Genomic DNA, 21,135 nt, shown 5'->3' on the forward strand with positions numbered 1-21,135 from the left:
AGTTTTTAATAAATTTTAAAAATGTGTTTTGAAAAAATGATGTGTCAATATATGCAGTTTATCCATATATATCACTTAATTTGACATTAAAACTGTTATCAGTCACTTACAAAAAAAATAAGACTTCAATATTTTAAACATGCAATATTTATTTAGGTATAAAACAGTTATTAATCAATAATTTTAGTGATAGGTACTAGATCTATCATACGAACATTGTCAAAGAATTGCATTCAAATTGTTGAGTATTGCAATTAAAAAAATATTATATATATCAGGTTGAAATACATTATACTCTGTACAACTTCTCAGTACTTATTATATGATTTGCTTTAAATGATAAAAATGAAGGAAAAAAATCCATTATAAAGATTATCATAAGATAGCATGTGATTATGAGGTGAGTAAATACTTTTCGATGAAAGTGTAGTCTAACAAGATACTCTTTAAAACATATATCCACTGATGATATTTTTGTGCCTTGGTGAAGTATCTCCTTCTGATTAAAATAACAATTGATGAGGAAAAATGAAAGTTATTGTAGAAGGATGATTATTTCTGATAACTGATTAGGATAAATTATGGGTGATCCTTATAAAAAATGATTGAAATTTTCAAATTACAGTAGAGAACCAATTATCCGGGATGCTCGGGACCATCGCTATCCCGGATATCTGAATTTCCCGGTTTTCTGGATCGACCAAAAAGTGTTGTTAATCGATGTTTTATCGAACCCGAAGTACAAGGAAAAAGTGTAATGCATAAAGTAAGAGAAAAAAGAAAGGTACTCTTAACTTTAAAAAGAAAAAAAAATGGTAGAAATATAACATTTAAAGGAACAAAAAAATTTGCAAGTTTAGACAAGAAAATCAAGTTAAAAAAATACAAAATTCTCATATTTATTATTTAAAAATAATTACAATTCCTAAATTAAGTAATCTAAGCAAAACCAATGATTAAATAACGCAATATATTTCATACCTAATTATACGTGGGAAACGATAAAATAAAAGGAAAACTTATTAATCTAAATAAAAACACTTGAAAATTATCGAACCAAAACGATAGTTAAAAAAGGCACTAGCATAAATATTAAAACCCGAAACAAGGCAAGATCAACGGAATTCAAAAAAAAAAAAAAAAAAAAAAAAAAAAAAAAAACCTAATGATAAAATTTATGAATAAAAAGAATTAATTTATTGAGTGCGAAATTTATCGCGAAAAGAAAAAAAATCAAACGTAGTGGAATCAGAGAAACATTACTACAATCTGCTTCATAAAATAATCCTATGTTTAAAATAATAAACAATTCTCCTTTTATTTTATTTTTTTGTTGATAAAAACAAGATTTTTAATTACAGCAGATGTGATTCCACACCAAGAAAAACTTGTAATTGATACCGCACTTCCAAAGAATAAGAATTTATTCAAAAGAAAAAGATTTTATTTTTATTAGTCGATGTCAAATAAATATATTTTTCTCTTTTCTTTTTCTATTCACTGATATGCATGCAATGCATTTTCCCCACCCCCCTCGTAAATCAAGCAGAAAACGAAATCAGCATGCCACACCCTTGAGTTTGATTGACGGCCTAAATTAAAAAATAAAACATTCCTCCCTTCCCTGCCTTCAAGGTCACGGAGGAAATGACGTTTCTCTGGGTAAACGGGGAAAAAAATCTTCCCCTTCCTTACATTTACCTCTACTCAACTACAAGGATGAGTCCAATTTCCGCTTTTTTCGTTCTAGTTTAAAATGGCGGGAAATTCGAGCAAACTTTTTCCCGGTTTTCTGGTTTCCCGGTTATCTGGATACCGGATAAATGGTTCTCTACTGTACTAATATTTTGCAAGTTGTTGATGCTATGCGAAAACAGTTTCAAGCCTCAAATATGTTTATTTTTTCATAATATCTTTTTTTCATTCGCATTAGTGCAGTAGCTGTATTTATTATGACAATATAATATAATCATATTTTGTTATAATATTAGTATATAAAATGAATTAATTCTAGTAGAATTTTATTACAATTAGCACAACACCACATTTTAGAAACCATAGCAAATAGGAAACTGTGCTCTGATTCTCTTCAATATTATGGAATTTTTATGCCTATATTATTTAGATGCGTAATCTGTGCAATTTATTGATGTGACCTGCAAGCACAAAGGGTCAAAGACCCCTTACATCGAAGGGTAATATAAAGGATAAACGATGGGGAAAGAAATTCTTTTCACCATATGGCATAGGTTGCAAAATTAAAAGTATTAATAAGCATCATTTGTTAGCATGGAGATTAAAAAAAGAAAAAAAAGTAGCACATGGTATAGATTAAACTGTACACCTCTGATTTGATAGGGTATTTACATTATGTTTCCGAAAGTAATTTTATCATTAAAAATACTAAAACAATTATAATGTGAAATTTTTTATAAATCTCTCTGGTGCATTTTCTTAATTCATGGTATGTACGTCATAATTGCTGTTTAAGATAAGTCCCAATTTATGAGACAGCCTGTACAGTTAAAACTAACTTTCTAAAATGTCTCTTGAAAATATATTTCCCTGAAAAATTCATATTAAAACCAACCTTCATGAAAATATGCATTTAGAATTCATACAAATGCTAAGATTCATACAAAATGCAACATTTTCCACATTTTCAACAATAATCCAAAGATTCATACAGATTGCAACATTTTCAATATTTCCAAAGATTTATACAAAATCCAATGAGCTAAATTAGATTACAAATTATTTTCATAATAAGTAACTCTTAATTTTTCTCCATTTTTTTTTTAAAAAATTGCATTATATACAGTTATACAATATCAATTCTTGAATGAAAAATAATTTAAACATGCTTGAAATGACTGATCATTCATAGATAACTTCAAAAAGTGATTTTGAGATTTTGGAATCCCATTTTCCGGTAACACTTAAGTGGGCTGCTAATCGACCAACTTCTTCACACATAGCTGCACCCCTAGAATTTCCAATAGCTGCCACAGTTACGGTTGGTGTTAATCGATCTATGTAAGGAAAGCCTGTAGGACTGTCAGCTGTGACGCATGGAACATTAAAGATCTTTTCAACTTTTAAACCTGTTACAAAAAAATAGGAAATATTTTTCAATTGTTCTATTACATGTATGAAAATAAAAAATAATTTATATGTTAAGGATTTAGTTTATTTTCGTTTGATTTTATGAACCAGAATGGAAAACGTTTATTATATAGATTACCTTCAATTTTTGAAATAAATTTGTTTTTCAAAATCTAGTTTAACTGACATTCATTTTCTATATTCAAAATATTTTGTTCTGATGTATCTTAACATCGCTTAGCTTTTTTTTAAAGTTTAGTTTTCAAAATTATACTGAAATTTAAATTTTAAAAATAAGCTAGATAATTTGATTTTTTTAAGACTTAAATTTTTAGTGACTTAATTACTTTTATTTAATGTGCTTACTTATTTTTTGCTATCTTTTTCAAGCATTATCTGTTTACTTTTATTCAAAGCTTTTAGAAGGGAAAAAAATCAATAGATAAAAATGTTAATCATTTTGACATAATTCTAACATTTTGAGTTAAATTTTAATTCATGCTATATTTATAATGCTCTTCAAAAGCATACGGAAAATTAATACTTAAAATAACTCTTAAATAAATTAAATGTTCATAAATATAAATAAGATTTGCTTTTTGGAATGAAAATATTTTTCCTTTAACTCTTTACACACAAACTCAATTCAATGTCAGCCATTTACCCTGTTCAAAGTGGAGCCCTTATTTTGTTTCTGCACTATGCTGTACTTAACTGATGTTCTATGACAGAGAAATTGTAGTTACACATTTCTTAATAGTTTTTTTTAATTGCTTACTTAATTAGAAGCTTATTATTACTAATTCGAAGCAATTTATTATGATTTTGCATCCTTAATTCATCTCAAATTATGGATATTTACATAAACAGTGTACCTGTTTTTATAATCAAAATATACAGAGTGCAACTTTCTTTTGAAATTTTTATCATGCTTCATAGTTAAGATATAGTTTTGTACAAACAGCTCTCTCATTCAAAGTTGGATTATGGTATAATGGACCTTTGAACTGCTGTGTAATTGTGACTTATACCGATATAGCCAAAATTTGACCACATGTTCTGCATTTCTAAAACTTTTTGTGAAATTTAATTTCAGTTTCATGTGTTTGGCAGAAATTTTAAAATAAAAAGCTTTTTTTAAGAAAAATAATTGTATTAAACCAGAGACTACAACTGCTACGCATTCTCCGTAGTTTCCAGAAGTAAAGGTAGCAAGGGTAATGTATCTATATTTTAATAAATTGGAATTTATGACGAACTCTCTTCTTTCCCCCACTATTGCAGCTCCTCAGCGGTGAAATAAGACAGTCCGCTAGGAACCGCCATCGAGTACGGACCCTTAATTCGGAACCCTTAACCCCTCTTCCAAATTCTGGTATTTTTTTTATTCTTGTTTTTATTTTAATGTGTTTTGTCCTTTTCAATAAATATTTAGAGTTAGTTTATTTCTAGTCTTTATTATTTATGAATTACTAAAACACAAATTCACCAATTCTCCCTACAAATTATATATATATATATATATATATATATATATATATATATATATATATATATATATATATATATATATATATATATATATATATATATATATATATATATATATACACACAGTTGGACCTCTATTTAACAAAGTTGCTAAATCCCATTAATGAGTTCGTTATATGAAAAATTCGTTAAATAGAAAATTAACTTTTAAAATGCTTAAATAACACGAAAGAGGTTTTAAATTCATAAAAACTTGACATGATTAAAACAGCAATTGATACACCTTTGTCTTGTAAACTAGCATCTAACTATTTATTTTATAAATCTTAACCATAAAAGAAATCTGCATGGAAAGCAAGAATAGAGCAAAACATTATCCAGTGTTACACTATCTTGCTAAATACAGTTTCAACTAGAAAAAGCAAAATTTATGTGTAATATGTATAGCTGCAAAGTAATTTTAAACATACACTACCACATGCGTTCATAAGTTTAATTGCTACTGATAAAATCTTTTGATTTTGTCTGAGTTTTTCGTTTGAAATGCAGACAAAATTAGGAAAGGGATTTTCTGCTTTCTCTAAGAGTTAAGTGGCTTCAAAAATCAATTCAAGGTCATTTCCCCCATAAAATGCGTTAACATGCGTGAAATCTTCTGAAATATTTTGGGAAATAGGGAGAGTGGATCTCAAGGAAAAGTTCGTTAAATTAAAAATTCACTTCGCTATTTGGAAGTTATTTTACGAAGAAATTTCTTAAGTGTTCTTTGTTCCTCGCAAAATAGAGAAATTCGTAAAATGGAAGTTCGTTAAATAGAAGTCCGACTGTATATTTATGTTAGATGCAAGGTACCTATTTTAGATAAATTGGATCTTTCATAACTGTTAGCCAAAGATTGGCTGTAATACCTGAGATAAAGTGGAGGCCAGCGTAAATAATTAGCCCTCAATACAGTCATCAAACACCATGGGGGACTAAGAGGAGCTGACATTTTCCTGAAACCGCTTGTATGCTATTGTCACTTTTTTCTCTTTCTTTTTTGATATGATCAAGAATTTTTTTTTAAAATAAACGTTTTTAAAAGCTAGCAAATCAAAATAAGCATATATTTATATTCGGTTTTGTTACCAGTTGGAGCGATTTATTGTAATTATTAATATTGTAATAAGTATTTACGCTATTTCAAAAAATATCTGCTTTTTTTATGCTATTGAAAATGAAATACCTTGGAAATTGATACCAATATAAGTTCTACATTTTTTTTTATTGTATACGTGATTCTGTCTGAAACCCAACCTTCTGTTTTAAATATTGAATGATTTAGAGAAAAATGAGAGAAATTGCAGCAACGAGTTATCATGCATACACTGAAATATTACCATTTAAAATTAAATTTATCGTCTGGTGCTTTATTTCTTTATTTACTTTTTTTCTTACTTTTTATTTATTTTTCTACACTATGGTGGCATTGAAAAAATCGTTTGGTTTTCGTTTTTTCTTGCTTCGTTTTTACTTACTTATAAAATGGCTCCTGAAGAAACAACGAACATCATTCGAAAATTGATTACTTTAACGAAACGGGATCAGAAAGTTCCAAAATTTGTGAAAAATGCGCGTTTGAGTGCTGTTAGTTTCTGCAGAATTAAATGAAGTTTTTCTTCTACAATTATACCAGAAACTGTTCGACGTGCTTTCAGAGCAGCTGGATTACATGGACGCTCAGGTTTTTTGGTTTGGACATGGTTTTTTTACTGCGGAAAACAAAGTTTACGCTTTCCTTTGCAAGATTAATGTTAAATAAACCACAAACTTACAGGAATGTCTTATTTGCTCGTGAAAACAAATTTAACTTCTTTGGTTCTAATGGGCGTATGGAGAAGAAAAAATAAACTTAATCCTAAGAACTCTGTTGGAACAATTAAGCATGACGGTGGATGTGCTCTGTGTGGGGCTGTATGTCAGTATGAAAACTTGGTAAGTTACTATTTATTGATGGTATATTAAATCATGCTATTTATTTAAATATTTTAAGAAACAATTTAAATTTATCCTCCCAAAATTTAGGTATTGACTTCGGCATTGTTTTATTCCAAAATAACGATCCTAAGCATACGGTTCTCAACGTTCGCTTCTGGTTGTTAAATACGATGATCACGGGGTTTTAAATCATTATAAACGCCTATAACATAATATATTTAATAACAAAAACATGGAAGATGTTCATGATACAGTGTCATGGAGGAAACTGATTACAATTACTGATTTTACATTACTGCGCAAAGCGCCATTTGTTGAGTTTTAGAAATTGTTATTAACATTGAGAAATATTATTAACTGTTTTTTTTTTTTTTTTTTTTTGTCGTGTCTGCTTATTAACTTTGATATCTCCATAATTGCCTACAAGTTTAAAAAGCACAATCTCAATCGTTAGATTTAAACCCAATATAACATAATTGTAGATTAGAAGTTAGTGTACGAAATGGAACGAAAAATGAACTAAAAAACAAAAGTAATAAAAAAATAGAGGAACATTGATGCAGAAATTATAAAAAGAAGCTGGTTAATTTATTCTCCCCTTTTAATAAGTGTTGTAAATGTTGATGGATGTTCTACTAAGTACTAATTAAAAAAAATTAGAATATTTACTAATATGTGGAAAAAATTTTAAAAGTGTACGATGCCTTTTATTAATTAATATTTTTGTATTTTTTATTATTATTGATTTCCTAAAAATAAAGTTTTACTATGCTTTTAAAATATTTCATGCAATTTTGCTAAGAACTGGTTATATATACTATTAACTACCCATTCTGACGTGTTTATTTTAGCCAAATATTTATTTATTTTATTTAATAGTTTTTTAATAAAGTTGATAAATCAATTCGGGATTAATTTACCAACATAGTAGTACTGTAGCTGTAGATCTGGGTATTTTCAATCCTATGTTCTGCGGCCAGAAGTATTTGTTACATCATATTCGATTATTGTTTGTATACATATTTATGGACAGATAACATACTTTATAGTTAACTATTAAAATATTTTTTTATATTATATTTCATTATACCCACCTGGCAATAAATCCTTAAGCATTCTAGAAAAGAAACTCAGAGTATCTTCACTGCCAGTTGATTGATACCATTTCTTAACTTCATCCAATGTGGTTAATTCTGAGTTTACTATCTCTCCTATGTGACCAATTTTCAAGTAGTGTTTGTCTAAAAATAAATTTTATTTTTACAAATTTCGATTGTAAAATTCATGGTTGTAAGTGACACTTTAATGAAAAGAAATTTCGCAAGCTAGTATTGGTGCAAAAATTAAATTAAAACAGCACAAATGCCAATATTTTCTTATACAGCTTCTAAAATAAAATAAAAAAAGTTTTGTAACAATAAAGAAAAAGCATACCATCAGGATATTTAATCGGCGGTAAGATATAGGAACCAATGATATCTGGCTGATTTTTAGGACCTTCGTTACGGGTTATCACAGTTGGCATCGAACTAAAAAAAATATTTTTTGAATTTAACATTAAAGCTGCCGAGACACTATAATAATAAGATTTAGTATATGTTTTACGACCAACAAGAGCATCGGTCTTGTTAATAATCTAAAAAATATCTGTTTATCATTTATTGTGCTGCTCAATTTTTTTTTATCTAATGTCTACTACTGACAAATAATTACTCTTTTCATTTACAAGAGCTCTGATACTTCTTAAACTAAATGTATCTAGATATTATAAATCTGATTAGGAGAATCTTCTACTCACGCACTACAGCCCCTTGCAGGTCTTCCTTCGTCGCCTCAAGCATACATTCTTTCTAGCATTATCTATCCGCAGCGACATCTCTCCGATTGTTACAAAGTTATTCAACCATCTAGATGTGTCTTCTTTCTACCTGGGATTCCTTAGGTTTTTTGAACATTAAGGTCTTAGATGAATTACATTCTGAGCTTCTCCAAATATAATCCGGCCATGTTAATCTATTAGTTTGGGGTCTTGGTGTAGAAGCTTTAGAAACTGAATATTACCGCTTACCATCTGATCTAAATTGTGGTAGTGTAGTTTATTGCGCGTGCATGAATCATAGTCTGTTACCAGTAACTTATAAGTGTAGCTCCAGTGCAACCTTATAAATAACTATGGGTGACATGGGTTATTTGTAGTTGCCTATACCTGTACAGATCAACCTGTACCTATACAGATTAATGTTGTATCCTATTACGTCGCTCCCTTCGTGGTCAAGCAGATCAAATGATCACAATTCTAAAGAGTGATATAACTTTAACAACCATACAATATAAGAACGGAAAGAAAAGCGTGAGCAGCCAGTTTGCATGGTGAAAACGATAAAGACGTAAAGAATATGGAATCCTGACTATTAAAAACTTAAATGCTAAAATAAGCTACTGATATATAGGCTTCAAAGAACAGTTTACGCAGACGTTGGAATGTTTCCGAGTTTTCTCTAAGGTTTGCAAATGCAACACTAATTCGGTCAGGTAGCACTCTGGAAATCGATTCCTGTAAAATCTTACCTCGTCAGCAGGATTGCCGTTTGTAGCCCCTTGCTTTGTTGCATAGCTGGCAACAAATAGTAGTTGAATGATGGATTTTTCAAAAAGCGAGTGCAAAAGCATTTGCTTTGCGACTTCACATTGCATCGTGAAAGCTGATTGTTTTGGCAAGCTATATGACTAATTGTTCAGCTTTGTAACACACTATGTAAAATAATGTATAATACATGCAAGGTGTTTTGTAATTTACGCCCTTAATATATATTTTTGAAATCCTACTCAAACATATTTGCAAGTATTTCAGTGAGGAGGAAACAAAAGCACTACCGAAATTAAATCTGACAAATTGTACTTAAAGAAGAGACAGATGATTAAAAAAAACATCAAATTTTGTTTGATTTTAAGCTTGAAGGTGTTTCTAATAACAGCCTTTCAACTGTTCTGTTCTTCCGTGAAATCAAACAGTTTTAAACTCTCCTTCCTCAAAAGTGATCCTTCAAATTATATCGATTTAGCATAAATACTAATTCACAGCTCTTAATGAGCACATTTTTTTTCCACCTTCATTTTTGAAAAGGATTCTGACAACCTATATTTATGGACCTTGTTTACAGAATACTCAGCATATGCTTTTGTATCCTGCAATAGCCGCCTATAATAATATATCTCTCAGCATAAATACTAATTTGCTGCCTTGAATAAGATAATTTTTTTATATTTCATTTTGACAAGGATTCAATAAGTGTATGAGGTATCGATTATAGAGCACACTGCATGTTTTTTTACTTTTGAGTTCTGTAGTAGCGCGATAAGGTGAAGTCTATGAATTAGGAAAATCTAAGGCCATAAAATTTAAATGAAGACAAAACGTTTCCAAATCTTTATCAATCGTTGTGGAAGTCAGAATGAACAAAGAATGGATTAAAGTCATCATAATCCATTTTGTCTTGAGGGATTGTAATGCAATACCTATTTGATAGAAACCGCATTCACAGCGTTCTATACATATTTGTTTTTGCACGGATTTTAAGCCGTATCTAGGGCTATCATCACAAAACACTGTATATGATTGGAAAAAAAAGTAGTTAAAATTAATCAAAAATATTTTGAAATCCTAGCTATATTTATAAAAGTAATTAAGTAAATTATTAAAACATATTTTCACCTTAGTCTTACTGCTTCTTCTTTTGGTATGCTCAAAAATGTGGCTGTTTCTTTACGCAAAGAAGTTTTCAGCGGTTTATTCGGGTAAAACTTTTTTAAGTTTATGAAAGCTCCTGGACACAATAGAATTCTTTTTGCTCTTATACATATGTTGTGTTCAGTTATTACCTGCAACAAACAGAATATACTATAAAATACAGGGTTATTCATAATTTCCTCTGTTTATTACAACCTTATATTTACTACAACTGGCTTCAGTGGTACATGTTACTGCCATCTACCGGCAACTGCTTAAATTAAAACGTGAATACTTTCGGAATAATTTCATCTGTTCTTTTTTGCCATATTCGTCTTCGTTTTTTTACTATAACGCTTCGAAACCCCGGAGGGAATTATGAATAACCCTGTATAAATTTTTAATTAAAAATTCGGAGGAAAATAATTTGAATTGAAATAATGTTTAAACTAAGTTGACAGTTGAAATATATTACTATGTTAGTAAGTGGTTTTAGACACAGCTTGCTTTTGCCCTTAAATTATGGTTATCAATTATAGTTAGAGATATAAAATTATAGTTACTAAGTTACATTTGAATGAACCATCGGAAGTACATTTGTTGGTACATTTGAATGAACCATCGGAATTTAAATTTTTAGTGAATTATATATTTTTTCTTACAAATTTGAATTAATATTATTTACTTCATTTAAATTTTTTTGCTATGAGCAAATTTTGGTTACTTACTGATGTTTTCTAGACTTGTCTTTTTGTTGCTTAAAACATAAAGGGTTTATCTCTAAATTTAAGTATTTAACAAATTAAACAGACACATTCATTCACAATTTTCTAAGTTTCAAAACTATGAATATTTCAAAAAATTTAAGTATTTTAAGAAGTTTATCGTGACCCCCCATTTCGACTCTTTTCATAAATTGTACTAAATTATATCATTGCAAACTGAGCATATTCATTCATGAACGTATTTGCAAACTTATGTGCAGGAATGAAATGTACAAGTTTTAAGTCAGCATTATTTTTTTTTTATTGTTTGTACAGGGTGCAAAGCGAGCTCCCTGATACTCAAAATATAACTATTGATCTAAAGATCGAATTTTCAAGTTCTAGAACTCAATTTCAATGCTTTACTTTAAATATGGTTATTAATTTGTGCAGATGATATTTTAAGTTATCTAATCAGGCACAAAAACGTACTTTCTCGGAATAAGCATACATTTTTTTTAACAGATTCGGATGCTTGACCCTCAAAATATGGAGGGTAAACGTAATCTGGAAAATACGGTCTCAAAAGTTTGGTCAGGACAGCGGTCGAAAGTCTGTACCACTTAATTTTTATTATTTATTTTTACTTACTTATTTATTATTTTATACTGGGTGTAAATATATGTATAATGTCGAAATATATTATTATACTTCGAAATATAAAATTATGTATAATGTCGAAAATTTTAAATTGTAAAATTAAAAAAAATTACATGATTTTTAAAGAATGTAATTTTAAATGGCAAAATACAAAATTTTAGCATAATTGGTCAAATTATGCTAAAATTTTGAGTTAAAATTTTGAGTTCAAATTAATTTCTGAGTTATTAAATTTTAAAGTTGTATATTTAAAATTTGAATTCTCACGATCTATTCGGCCGATTTTGTTAAAATTTTAAATTTTGTGATAATGTAAAAATTTTTATACCTTACAATTTAAAAATTTTTCTTGACGATTATTAAATAAAATAATAAAAAGAGCAAATTTTTATTAAGAATTATGTTTTTCATAGAATTACCTGTGGGTAAACATATTTGTGTATGAGTTCGTAACTTAAAATATTGTCTGCAATAATTAATTAGCATATTTAAGGTGAGGTCCTCGAACCATTGAGATTGAGTCCTAGTACATTACAATCCGATCATTCGATCCAAAGTTGTTCAGGGTGTTTACTTTTGCTTCGCGTTTGTAATGAAACTAAATATAACTAAAATAATCATGTAACTGAATGTAAAACAATTAAGCAAAAGAAAAAAAAAGCATTTTAAACATATAAAGTTTTATCACATTTTACAATGAACAACACAAATAATGATAGGCAACGTATGAATTCATAAACACTACACGTTTTAATATTTGAATATATTAAAAAAATACTTCCTTTTTCTGATTTTGTTTACATTTTTGTGTTTACGTCAATAAACATGCAACGTCATTGACCTAAAGCAATAGAAAAACATTCTAACTAGCTCACTTTGAATATTTTATGCAAATGAATAAACAGAAAGGCAGATAGAAATCTACAAATATATTTGATGTCTAAAATGATAAGTTTTTATTATTGTTATTATTTTCAAGGTAAAACAACAAGAAATCGGAACTTAAATGCGAAAGCCATGCTAATAGTTATCCTTGATCAACTCTTGTTATCTAGTTTAATTCAAAACAGCTTTTGTTTTTATTATATAGCTTCTTGCAAATATCTTGATTATCGTTTGTGTCATTTGAATTTTTTTTAAAAATACTCTGCTTACTATAATGTCAGAGGATTTTTAGTCAGATCTATTTTCGTAAAGGATTATGGTGATAAATTTGAAAGTTTCATGGGCATTTTTAAAAATGAAACTTCCTTGTAAGAAATTAAAACTGCGGCTTAGGTAAGATTCTACTGCGAATGCGTAACGTATGTAAATAAATACAAAAAAATATTTTAATGACAAATTCAGAATTTTTATACTTATGTCTATAAATAAGTAAATATTTGAACTTGGCTTATGCAAACTATAATAAACTAAAAACAATTACTTTAAGAAAAAGATGCTTTTGATTTATTGCTTTCGTCAATCGTACTTACAAATATGAAATAAAATAGCTCTCACTATGATACAATTGCTATTAAAAGTGAACCTTGCAGATATGAATAATTTTAATTAAACATTAATGAGGTAAAATCACCAAAATTTTAAAATCATTCTTAAAATTAATTAATTTACATATTCTTAAAACTAATATTTTCTAACTACTCAAAAATAATTTGCTCTTCATATTTCTTAGCGAAAATGGTTAGTTGTCGTCACAAAAAGCATGACAAGAAAAAAAATTTCCGTGCAATTACTACACATAATTTTTTTCTATATTGTACCCTCTTCATAAAATTTTACGCTTCATAAATTTTTTTTCTATATTGTACCCTCTTCATAAAATTTTACGCTTCATAAAATGTTTTTCTATATTGTACCTTCTTCATAAAATTTTACGCTTCATAAAATTTTTTTCTATATTGTACCCTCTTCATAAAATTTTACGCTTCATAAATTTTTTTTCTGTATAGTACCCTCTTCATAAAATTTTTTTCTATATTGCACCCACTTCATAAAATTTTACGCTTCATAAAATTTTTTTCTATGAAGTACCCTTTTCATAAAATTTTTTAATTAAGAATTTGCAGGGCCCGATTGAAAGAAGAAGTAGGCTCAAGGCCTACGCGAATATGCACATATTAAATTGTCCCTATTCACCTTCTAATACCTATTAAACGGCTTTTATTATTTTAACCCCAAGAAAAAACAATTTCATTTAGAACTTCATTCTGAATTAGAACTATTGGTATATATTAATTTGATGAATTTAATAGTTATAGCTTATTAGAAAATTAAATTAAATAGAAGTAGTTTTAATATGCTTAAGCCTTTATCAAAGTTGGAGAGTAGAAAGGCATAATCTCTCAGTGGGTAAATGACTTTTATCCAACCTTTATTTGAAAAGAATATTTAAACCATGGTTACAAATTAAATAATTTCACATTTTAGCTACCTTTACTGATCTTTCGAAATACTCCACCTAAAAAAAAAGCTTTGATAGTGATAAATCTTACGCATTATTTGAATTTACTAAGGCCCACCAAGTAAAGCACTTATGAAATTATACTTCCATAACTGAAAATATACTTCCATAATTTTCATGGTATTGTACATCGGTGTTGGTATTGTACATATGTTATAAATATTTTTAATAACTTTGTAACTCATGAATGCATTATTTAAAGTGTTGACAAAATTCAATAAGCCTCCTTCACAGCAGTGGCGGATCCAGCGTGGTGGAGGGGGGTTGTCGTAGGAGTCATGACCCCCCCTCCAAATTGAAAAAAATAAAAATAATAATTTTTTTAACGGCTTACAAACGAAATAAAATATTTTAAAAATTATTTAAGGGGGCATATACACCTAAGTAGGTCGAAAAATCGATTTTTTTCCATCTAATTAAATACATGTTCTTCACTGTTTCAAGAATCATAATCCAAAAGATTAAAACGATATTCGTCAAAGTTTCATTGTAAACATTAAAGAATCTCTTAAATGCTTCCGTGAAAGTTGTCGAAACAGAATAGGAGTCATGCCCCCCCCCAAATTGAAAAAAATAAAAATAATAATTTTTTTATTAGTTTACAAACGAAATAAAATATTTTAAAAATTATTTAAGGGGGCATTTACACCTAAGTAGGTCGAAAAATCGATTTTTTTTCCATCTAATTAATTACATGTTCTTCACTGTTTCAAGAATCATAATCTAAAAGATTAAAACTATATTCGTCATAGTTTCATTGTAAACATTAAAGAATCTCTTAAATGCTTCCGTGAAAGTTGTCGAAGCAGAATTTCATCTTTAGGTGGCAAAATGGCAGCGTGACACAGAAGCAGGACTTGAAGTGAGAAATTGATTTGGATGTTGAAAAAATCATTGACAGATTTGCCGAAATTTCTAAGAAACGCATTACATTTATTATTTAAAGATGTTGAATACTTGAATTATTTATGTATTGTTCATTATGAAAAAAATAAATGAGAAGACTAGCATTAGAAACCCCAATTTTTTTTCAAAAAAAATATTTAAAAAATTTTTTTTTATAAAAATATTTATTGTGGGGGGGATCTGAGTCTATGAACCCCCCCCCCAGGAAAAATGTCTGAATCCGCCCCTGCTTCACAGTTCAGGGGAGTCGAATTTCAAAACATTTAGGGGAGTCGAATTTCAAAACATTTGTTCTAACAAATATACTTATAAGACCTTCTTAACCCTTAAAGTTAAATTTGTTTTACAATATTTTTACCTCGTGCAGTCCATTAACTGGCTCTCTAACTTCTTCGACAACGTCATCAATTATATGACATCCTTGCATTTTTGCGACTTTCTTCTGCGCAGCAACCATATTCCTCGGACTAATATAACCAGATCCCATATCATCAAAAAATATCGATGCATTTTCCTTTACTTTGAAAAACGGAAACCTAAGTAGAGAACACACGAGGACTAAAATCAGATTTATAAATTAGAAATTTAAATAAGCTTAGAAATTTACTCGATATTGAATAACTCAAAATCACGAATTCAATATTTTGCTAACTAATAAAATATTATAATATAATATGCACAAAAATTTATATTTTCCTATTGAATATATTTCACGGTTAAAACGTAGATTCGTTCTAAACAAAAAAGACCATTTGTTTGGCGAAGTATTTTGCCATTTTACCCTATATTCCATTATCATTTTACCTTACATTCGAAGCAAAATAGTTTTTTTCAAATTTAATTAAAACAAATTTTAAAATTTTATGAACAGATATAAATTATTTTAATTGTTCTAAAATTAGAAAATACCATTTCTACATGCTCTAAAAAATTGCATATCTGTTAAGCTATTAATCGTTTAATTTCCTCTAGCTTCACTTTTTGATAATTATCAATAGCTTTGTAATCTTAGTCTGTAAATGTAGGGTTAGTAGAAATTTCAGAACTTAGATTTTTTAAAGAAAAACAAAAATATGTCCAATAAAAATAATACTATCAACTTCATATGTCCATGTAAATACTATTATTATTAATGGTTAATAAACAAAATGAAGTTCAGTCTTAGAAAATGAAATTTTGGAGTCCTATAGCGTTATCCAGCGTAGGTTAAGCTACTTTCGCTGATTTTCTATTTGTTCTTAAATATTATCGTTTTAAATACAATATAAAGAAAAAGCAAAACTACTTTTAATAATAATTAATTATTATTTCTTAAATACAGTCGTTTAAAGAAACAATCTGAACATTGTATATTCTGATTGGAAGCATTAAAAAATATCATGGTAATTAATAATTATTATGAATTCGTAAATACAAACGTTTTAAAAAACTATCTGTACATTGGTTATATAGAAAAAGTATAAAGAATAATAAAACTGCCACACTAATTAATAATTATTCTGAATTACAATCGTTTTATGGAACATGCATTGCTAAATCAAAAACAAAGCATAAGAAAGTCTAAACAATTTGTAATTAAAAACAATTTTTATTATTTTAAATATCTTAAATTTAAAATTATATTAGTTAGTCATAATTTAGCAGAATTTTTTGTAATTGCATATTATTATTATTATAATTATCAAAAATATATCTATAGCGGCAAGACAAAAAAGTATTTTATATTTATATTGATTTTTTTAACTGTATTACTTAAAATAATTAAGTATTTCAGAAGTTTAAAAAAAAATTATTAAGTTGAAGAAAAGGAAATTTGCATATTTGCTGTTTAAATACTACCAATACATAAGATTTCCTAACCAATTGGTAGTAGAGCTAGAGGACATCCAAAACTTCGATGTCTGGACGCTTTTACCACGGTTTTCAAAACAGTTAGAGTGTTGAAATGGTAAAATCTGGTGGTAAAGCGAACTGAGTGGTGAAATGTTTCGGAGAAAGGCCTAGTCCTACCATGGATTGTTGTGCCAATGATGGTGGGACGAAAAAAACTTTACATTTTCATTGTTTGTTTGGAATTATGTTTTCGTCCGAGAGGGTAGAACCACTCGCTCTTGCTCTAGAAATAGTTAACAGGGAATAGTACAAGTAAGTTATGACAGTCAGAAAAGAAGCAGAGTTTACTAGAGGTTTCCATCTTGAATGGAACATTAACATTCAGCTCCTTGCCAATTCCTGTAAAGAAAACGTGTAGGAATATATTGCCAAAAATAAAGTGGCTGTTTAACAATGACCAGGAAACTCTCCGCATTTGAATCCCAAGGAGAATCTATGAATATTTGGATGTACGATCTCAAAAATGTATTCCAGTTTTAAAAAAATAGCTTCATAAGCACAGAGATCTTTGTTGTAGAAAGGAAAAATAGCGACTAGAGAAAGAAAATAATGACAGACAGGTTAACCAAACTGTTTAATCAAAATTAAATAACAGGTTTTCACCCAAACGGTTAATTTTTTCAATAACATTTGGTTTAACAAAGATTTTCTACTCCCAAAATGGAAATATATTTGTCAAATAAATAAATAAAATAGCCAGTATGGCAAAACTCTCCTGCATGTTTATAAGAGTGTCTGAGAAAACTCTTTGGATTTTGAAGCAAAAATTCACAAAAATGAATTTCATATTGAAAAAATATCCTCATGAGTTCAGTGGTTCAATTGAAGGGATAAACCACGGCTAGTTCCTGTTGTAGAAATGATAAACAACCATTAGGTCAACCCTTGTAGAGCCAATGTCAAAGTAAGGAGCTGAATTTAAAAGGGGGACATAGGAAAAATTAACTAAGAACAATATTTATAAATATTTTCTCTAAATTGCTGTTTTTCATCACAAACTCTTTGACTCAACTAACACGAGCTTGTCAATGTTTTACAAGATCTTGGGAATAAGTAAATGTAATTTTTGCACGACATATTGCGTATAAATTTTAGAGGAGTTTATATTATTGATATTTTTTAAAATTAGGTCATTAATTTTTTATTAGTGTAATATCTCACAACATACCTTCTGTAGAAAATATCTTTTGAAGATAGATCAACGCACTGAGTGCACCCAGGTGTGTTTTTGTCCAAAAGATGCCAAGTTTCATAATGGTGTTGGTCAAATATTAACATTGATCCGCATGGGTTGTAGAATTTGATATCTTGAATGAAAATGCAATGAATAAATAATAATAACAAATATCATTTTAAATATCATTTTCCTAAAAAAATTAGTTTTCCTTCGTTTGATAAAAAATTATAAAATGCGAAAAACAATGCTAAATAAATTTTTCTTAAATTTAGTTTTTAATAAAACATTAATACAGCAATGCATTAAGTAAAATTAGATATAAAACTGAGTCATGAATATTTTAGTATCAAAATGAAAGAAATTTGCAACTAAATTATTAATATCATATAAATTCAGGCTGTACAAGTTGTGCAAAGATGCGGAAAACCACATAGTATTTACAATTAACCGCTTAAACTGCAAGTAACCGCATGATTTTCATTTTTCCGTGAAATGTTTTCATTTCTTTGAACTTGTGTTCGTAATTTATTTTTCCTTTTCTTTCACCTTTATCTTCTTTTTCAATTTTAAGAATCCGATTACCAATGTATCCTTGACTTCATTAAATAACTTGTTATATCCCTGTTTCATTATTCGAAAAATGTATATATTTTTTTTATTTAAATTAAATTTTCCCCCAGTTTAATTTGTTTTCAATCTGCAACCAATCGACATTGGTTTTAAAATTTTATGCATTTTTGGCACATAATTTTAAAAATATTTCCGCATAATTGTACTCCACAAATGATGCACTGAAAAAACAATTTTAATACTAATCCTAATCATACTTATTATATTATTTTGATTATTGTGCAGCGATGGCTCAGGAGATAGAGAGCTCCCTCTCAATGAGGGGTATCAGGTTCGAATCTCAACGGAGGCCGGTTGGAGTGAATTATGCTCCTGGCTCACACTGACCACAGTGCTGACGAAAAATATTCTTAGTGATACCGAAAAGTGGGCTAATATTCCCATGCCGTCGTTCTAACCGTGTGAGGTTTTCGTGTTCTTTCTCTCCATGCAACGCAAATGCGGGTTAGTTTCATCCAATAGACCTCTACGAAGGCAAGTTTGTTCCAATGCTCTATTCAGGAGTTCCCTTGTCTTCTAAATTAGGTTCAAAATTACAGACTACTTAGAGTTGAACAATGGTTTCAAATAATTTCGATAGATAAAAAACAATTCGCTTATTCCATGTAAGAATATGAAATTTGATAATTTACTCAAAATTGGCTAAAAAAATTATTCGGGTATATTAATATCTGGTCTTATATCCTACGCCTCATACCGTATTATGCAGAGTATTTTAGATATAAATGATAATGTTGTATACTCGCTGGAGGACGGAAGTTTAAACTATTTTGTTCTCAAAATAGAAGTTTTCGTATTCGTGATTTCATCCAACCATTCAGCGATTTTATTTGGGTTCGATTTAGCTATTGCCCTTGCGGACTTTTCATTTAGCAGTGCTTTTATATATATATATATATATATATATATATATATATATATATAGTTCAGGTGGGTAGTGTGCATATGTGTGCTGATAAATTTATGCACTTTTTGTTGATTAAATTATAATTTACATTTATAATAATTTTCTCACTGATTTTCGCCAGCTGCTTTAATGCGCGTTGTTAATTAGAGATTTAGTGCGCTAAATTATTTTTTAAATATGCGTTGTGTTCAAATATATGTGATCAATCAAAGTTTGTATCGATTTATAATTTCTTGATACTCGATTATATTGCTGTACTTAATTATTACCTGATAATTTCTCGATTTCTCGAAATCTGCTAATGGACTCTCTATTTAAAGTTTGATATGCTTCACAAGTTTCATTTGCGTGAACAATTCTTCCTTCATCGTAGTGAGCTCCAAAGATTTCACGATTTTTGAACTCTTCTTCCTTAATTAATGAAAAAATTTAATTCATTTATAATACAATATAAATGCGAAACTTTCATTTATAATAAATGTGTCACTTACAATGTATTATGAAATACCGGCATTCTGTAAAATTCTTGGTGTTCTTAGGCAAGGTGTGAGACATGAGAATTATTATAATATATTTATAGCTAAGTCATTGTACATAATACCTGCAAGTTTCTTATTAGTCATTCTATACAATGGGCAGTGTGTCGTTCAATAATTGATCGTTCAATTCTTTGCGCATTTAGTTATTCTACAGAATTCCTAAGCGATGTGTGAAATATTAATCATGCCATACGATGCCTGCCGATTTTAGGCATTCTATACTATGAACATGTATTTAATAGAATGCCGTGTTGTTAACAGATGGTAACAGACACAGCGGAATATCATAATAATTATTTATTACAGTTATGAATAAATTTTGAAAATATTCCTCTATAACTCATTTTTCTTTAACCAAATGTCAAATCCCTGATGGTTAGCATATACTTTTACTTTTCCGGTCGTTTCAAAATTTCTCAATATACTACAATAAACAGTGCGCCAAGAAAAAAGGACAAAAACGGACTACCTTGAATAATTTTAATCTAATGATTTGATTTTATATTTTGTAACCGTCGTTGATCAGCCGACCCTAGTTTTTGGTTTTATAACTACTAATGTTCTACTCCGTAGCCCTGTAGTTTTGAACCAATCAAGAAGACAAGGAAACTCCTGGATAGAATATTGGGAGAAATTTGCCTTCGTGGAGGACTTTTCGATGGAACTAACCCGCATTTACATGGAGAGGAAGACTAAGAGAACCTCCCACGGGTAGCCTTACGGCAAGGGGACTCTAACCCGTGATCCGTCTACCACTGAGGATATTTCACGTCAGCACTGTGGTCGGTGCAAGCCGGATGCGGAATTCGTATCGACTGGGATTCGAACCCGTATTTCCCCATATCTCGAGATCTTCTTAAGCAAATTAAAACAATTTTGCGCACAATTATAAAATTCGCTTATCAAAAGACAAATCCATGTGAAGAAATAATTTTTAATAAATATTTTTCAATCA

At 28.9% G+C, this 21,135-nt stretch overlaps 1 protein-coding gene across 4 annotated transcripts in view; it reads right to left on the reverse strand.

Annotated features, from left to right (window-relative positions):
* Positions 1-131: 131 nt before the first annotated feature.
* Positions 132-21,135, reverse strand: part of LOC107449057 (putative sarcosine oxidase) — a 32,146-nt gene continuing 11,142 nt past the window's right edge. For all 4 annotated transcript variants that reach the window (XM_071184534.2, XM_071184533.2, XM_071184535.2 and 1 more), the window contains exons 3-9: positions 19,911-20,052; positions 18,096-18,234; positions 15,393-15,570; positions 10,286-10,452; positions 8,008-8,102; positions 7,668-7,814; positions 132-3,104 (exon numbers count right to left, since the gene is read on the reverse strand). In XM_071184534.2, the coding sequence (XP_071040635.1) occupies positions 2,878-3,104; positions 7,668-7,814; positions 8,008-8,102; positions 10,286-10,452; positions 15,393-15,570; positions 18,096-18,234; positions 19,911-20,052 (1,095 nt within the window). In that variant the 3' untranslated portion in view covers positions 132-2,877. The remainder of the gene's footprint in view (positions 3,105-7,667; positions 7,815-8,007; positions 8,103-10,285; positions 10,453-15,392; positions 15,571-18,095; positions 18,235-19,910; positions 20,053-21,135) is intronic.

This window comes from Parasteatoda tepidariorum, chromosome 10, assembly GCF_982258835.1.
Source record: "Parasteatoda tepidariorum strain Cologne lab strain chromosome 10, Ptep-v5.0, whole genome shotgun sequence".
Lineage (NCBI taxonomy): Eukaryota > Metazoa > Arthropoda > Arachnida > Araneae > Theridiidae > Parasteatoda > Parasteatoda tepidariorum.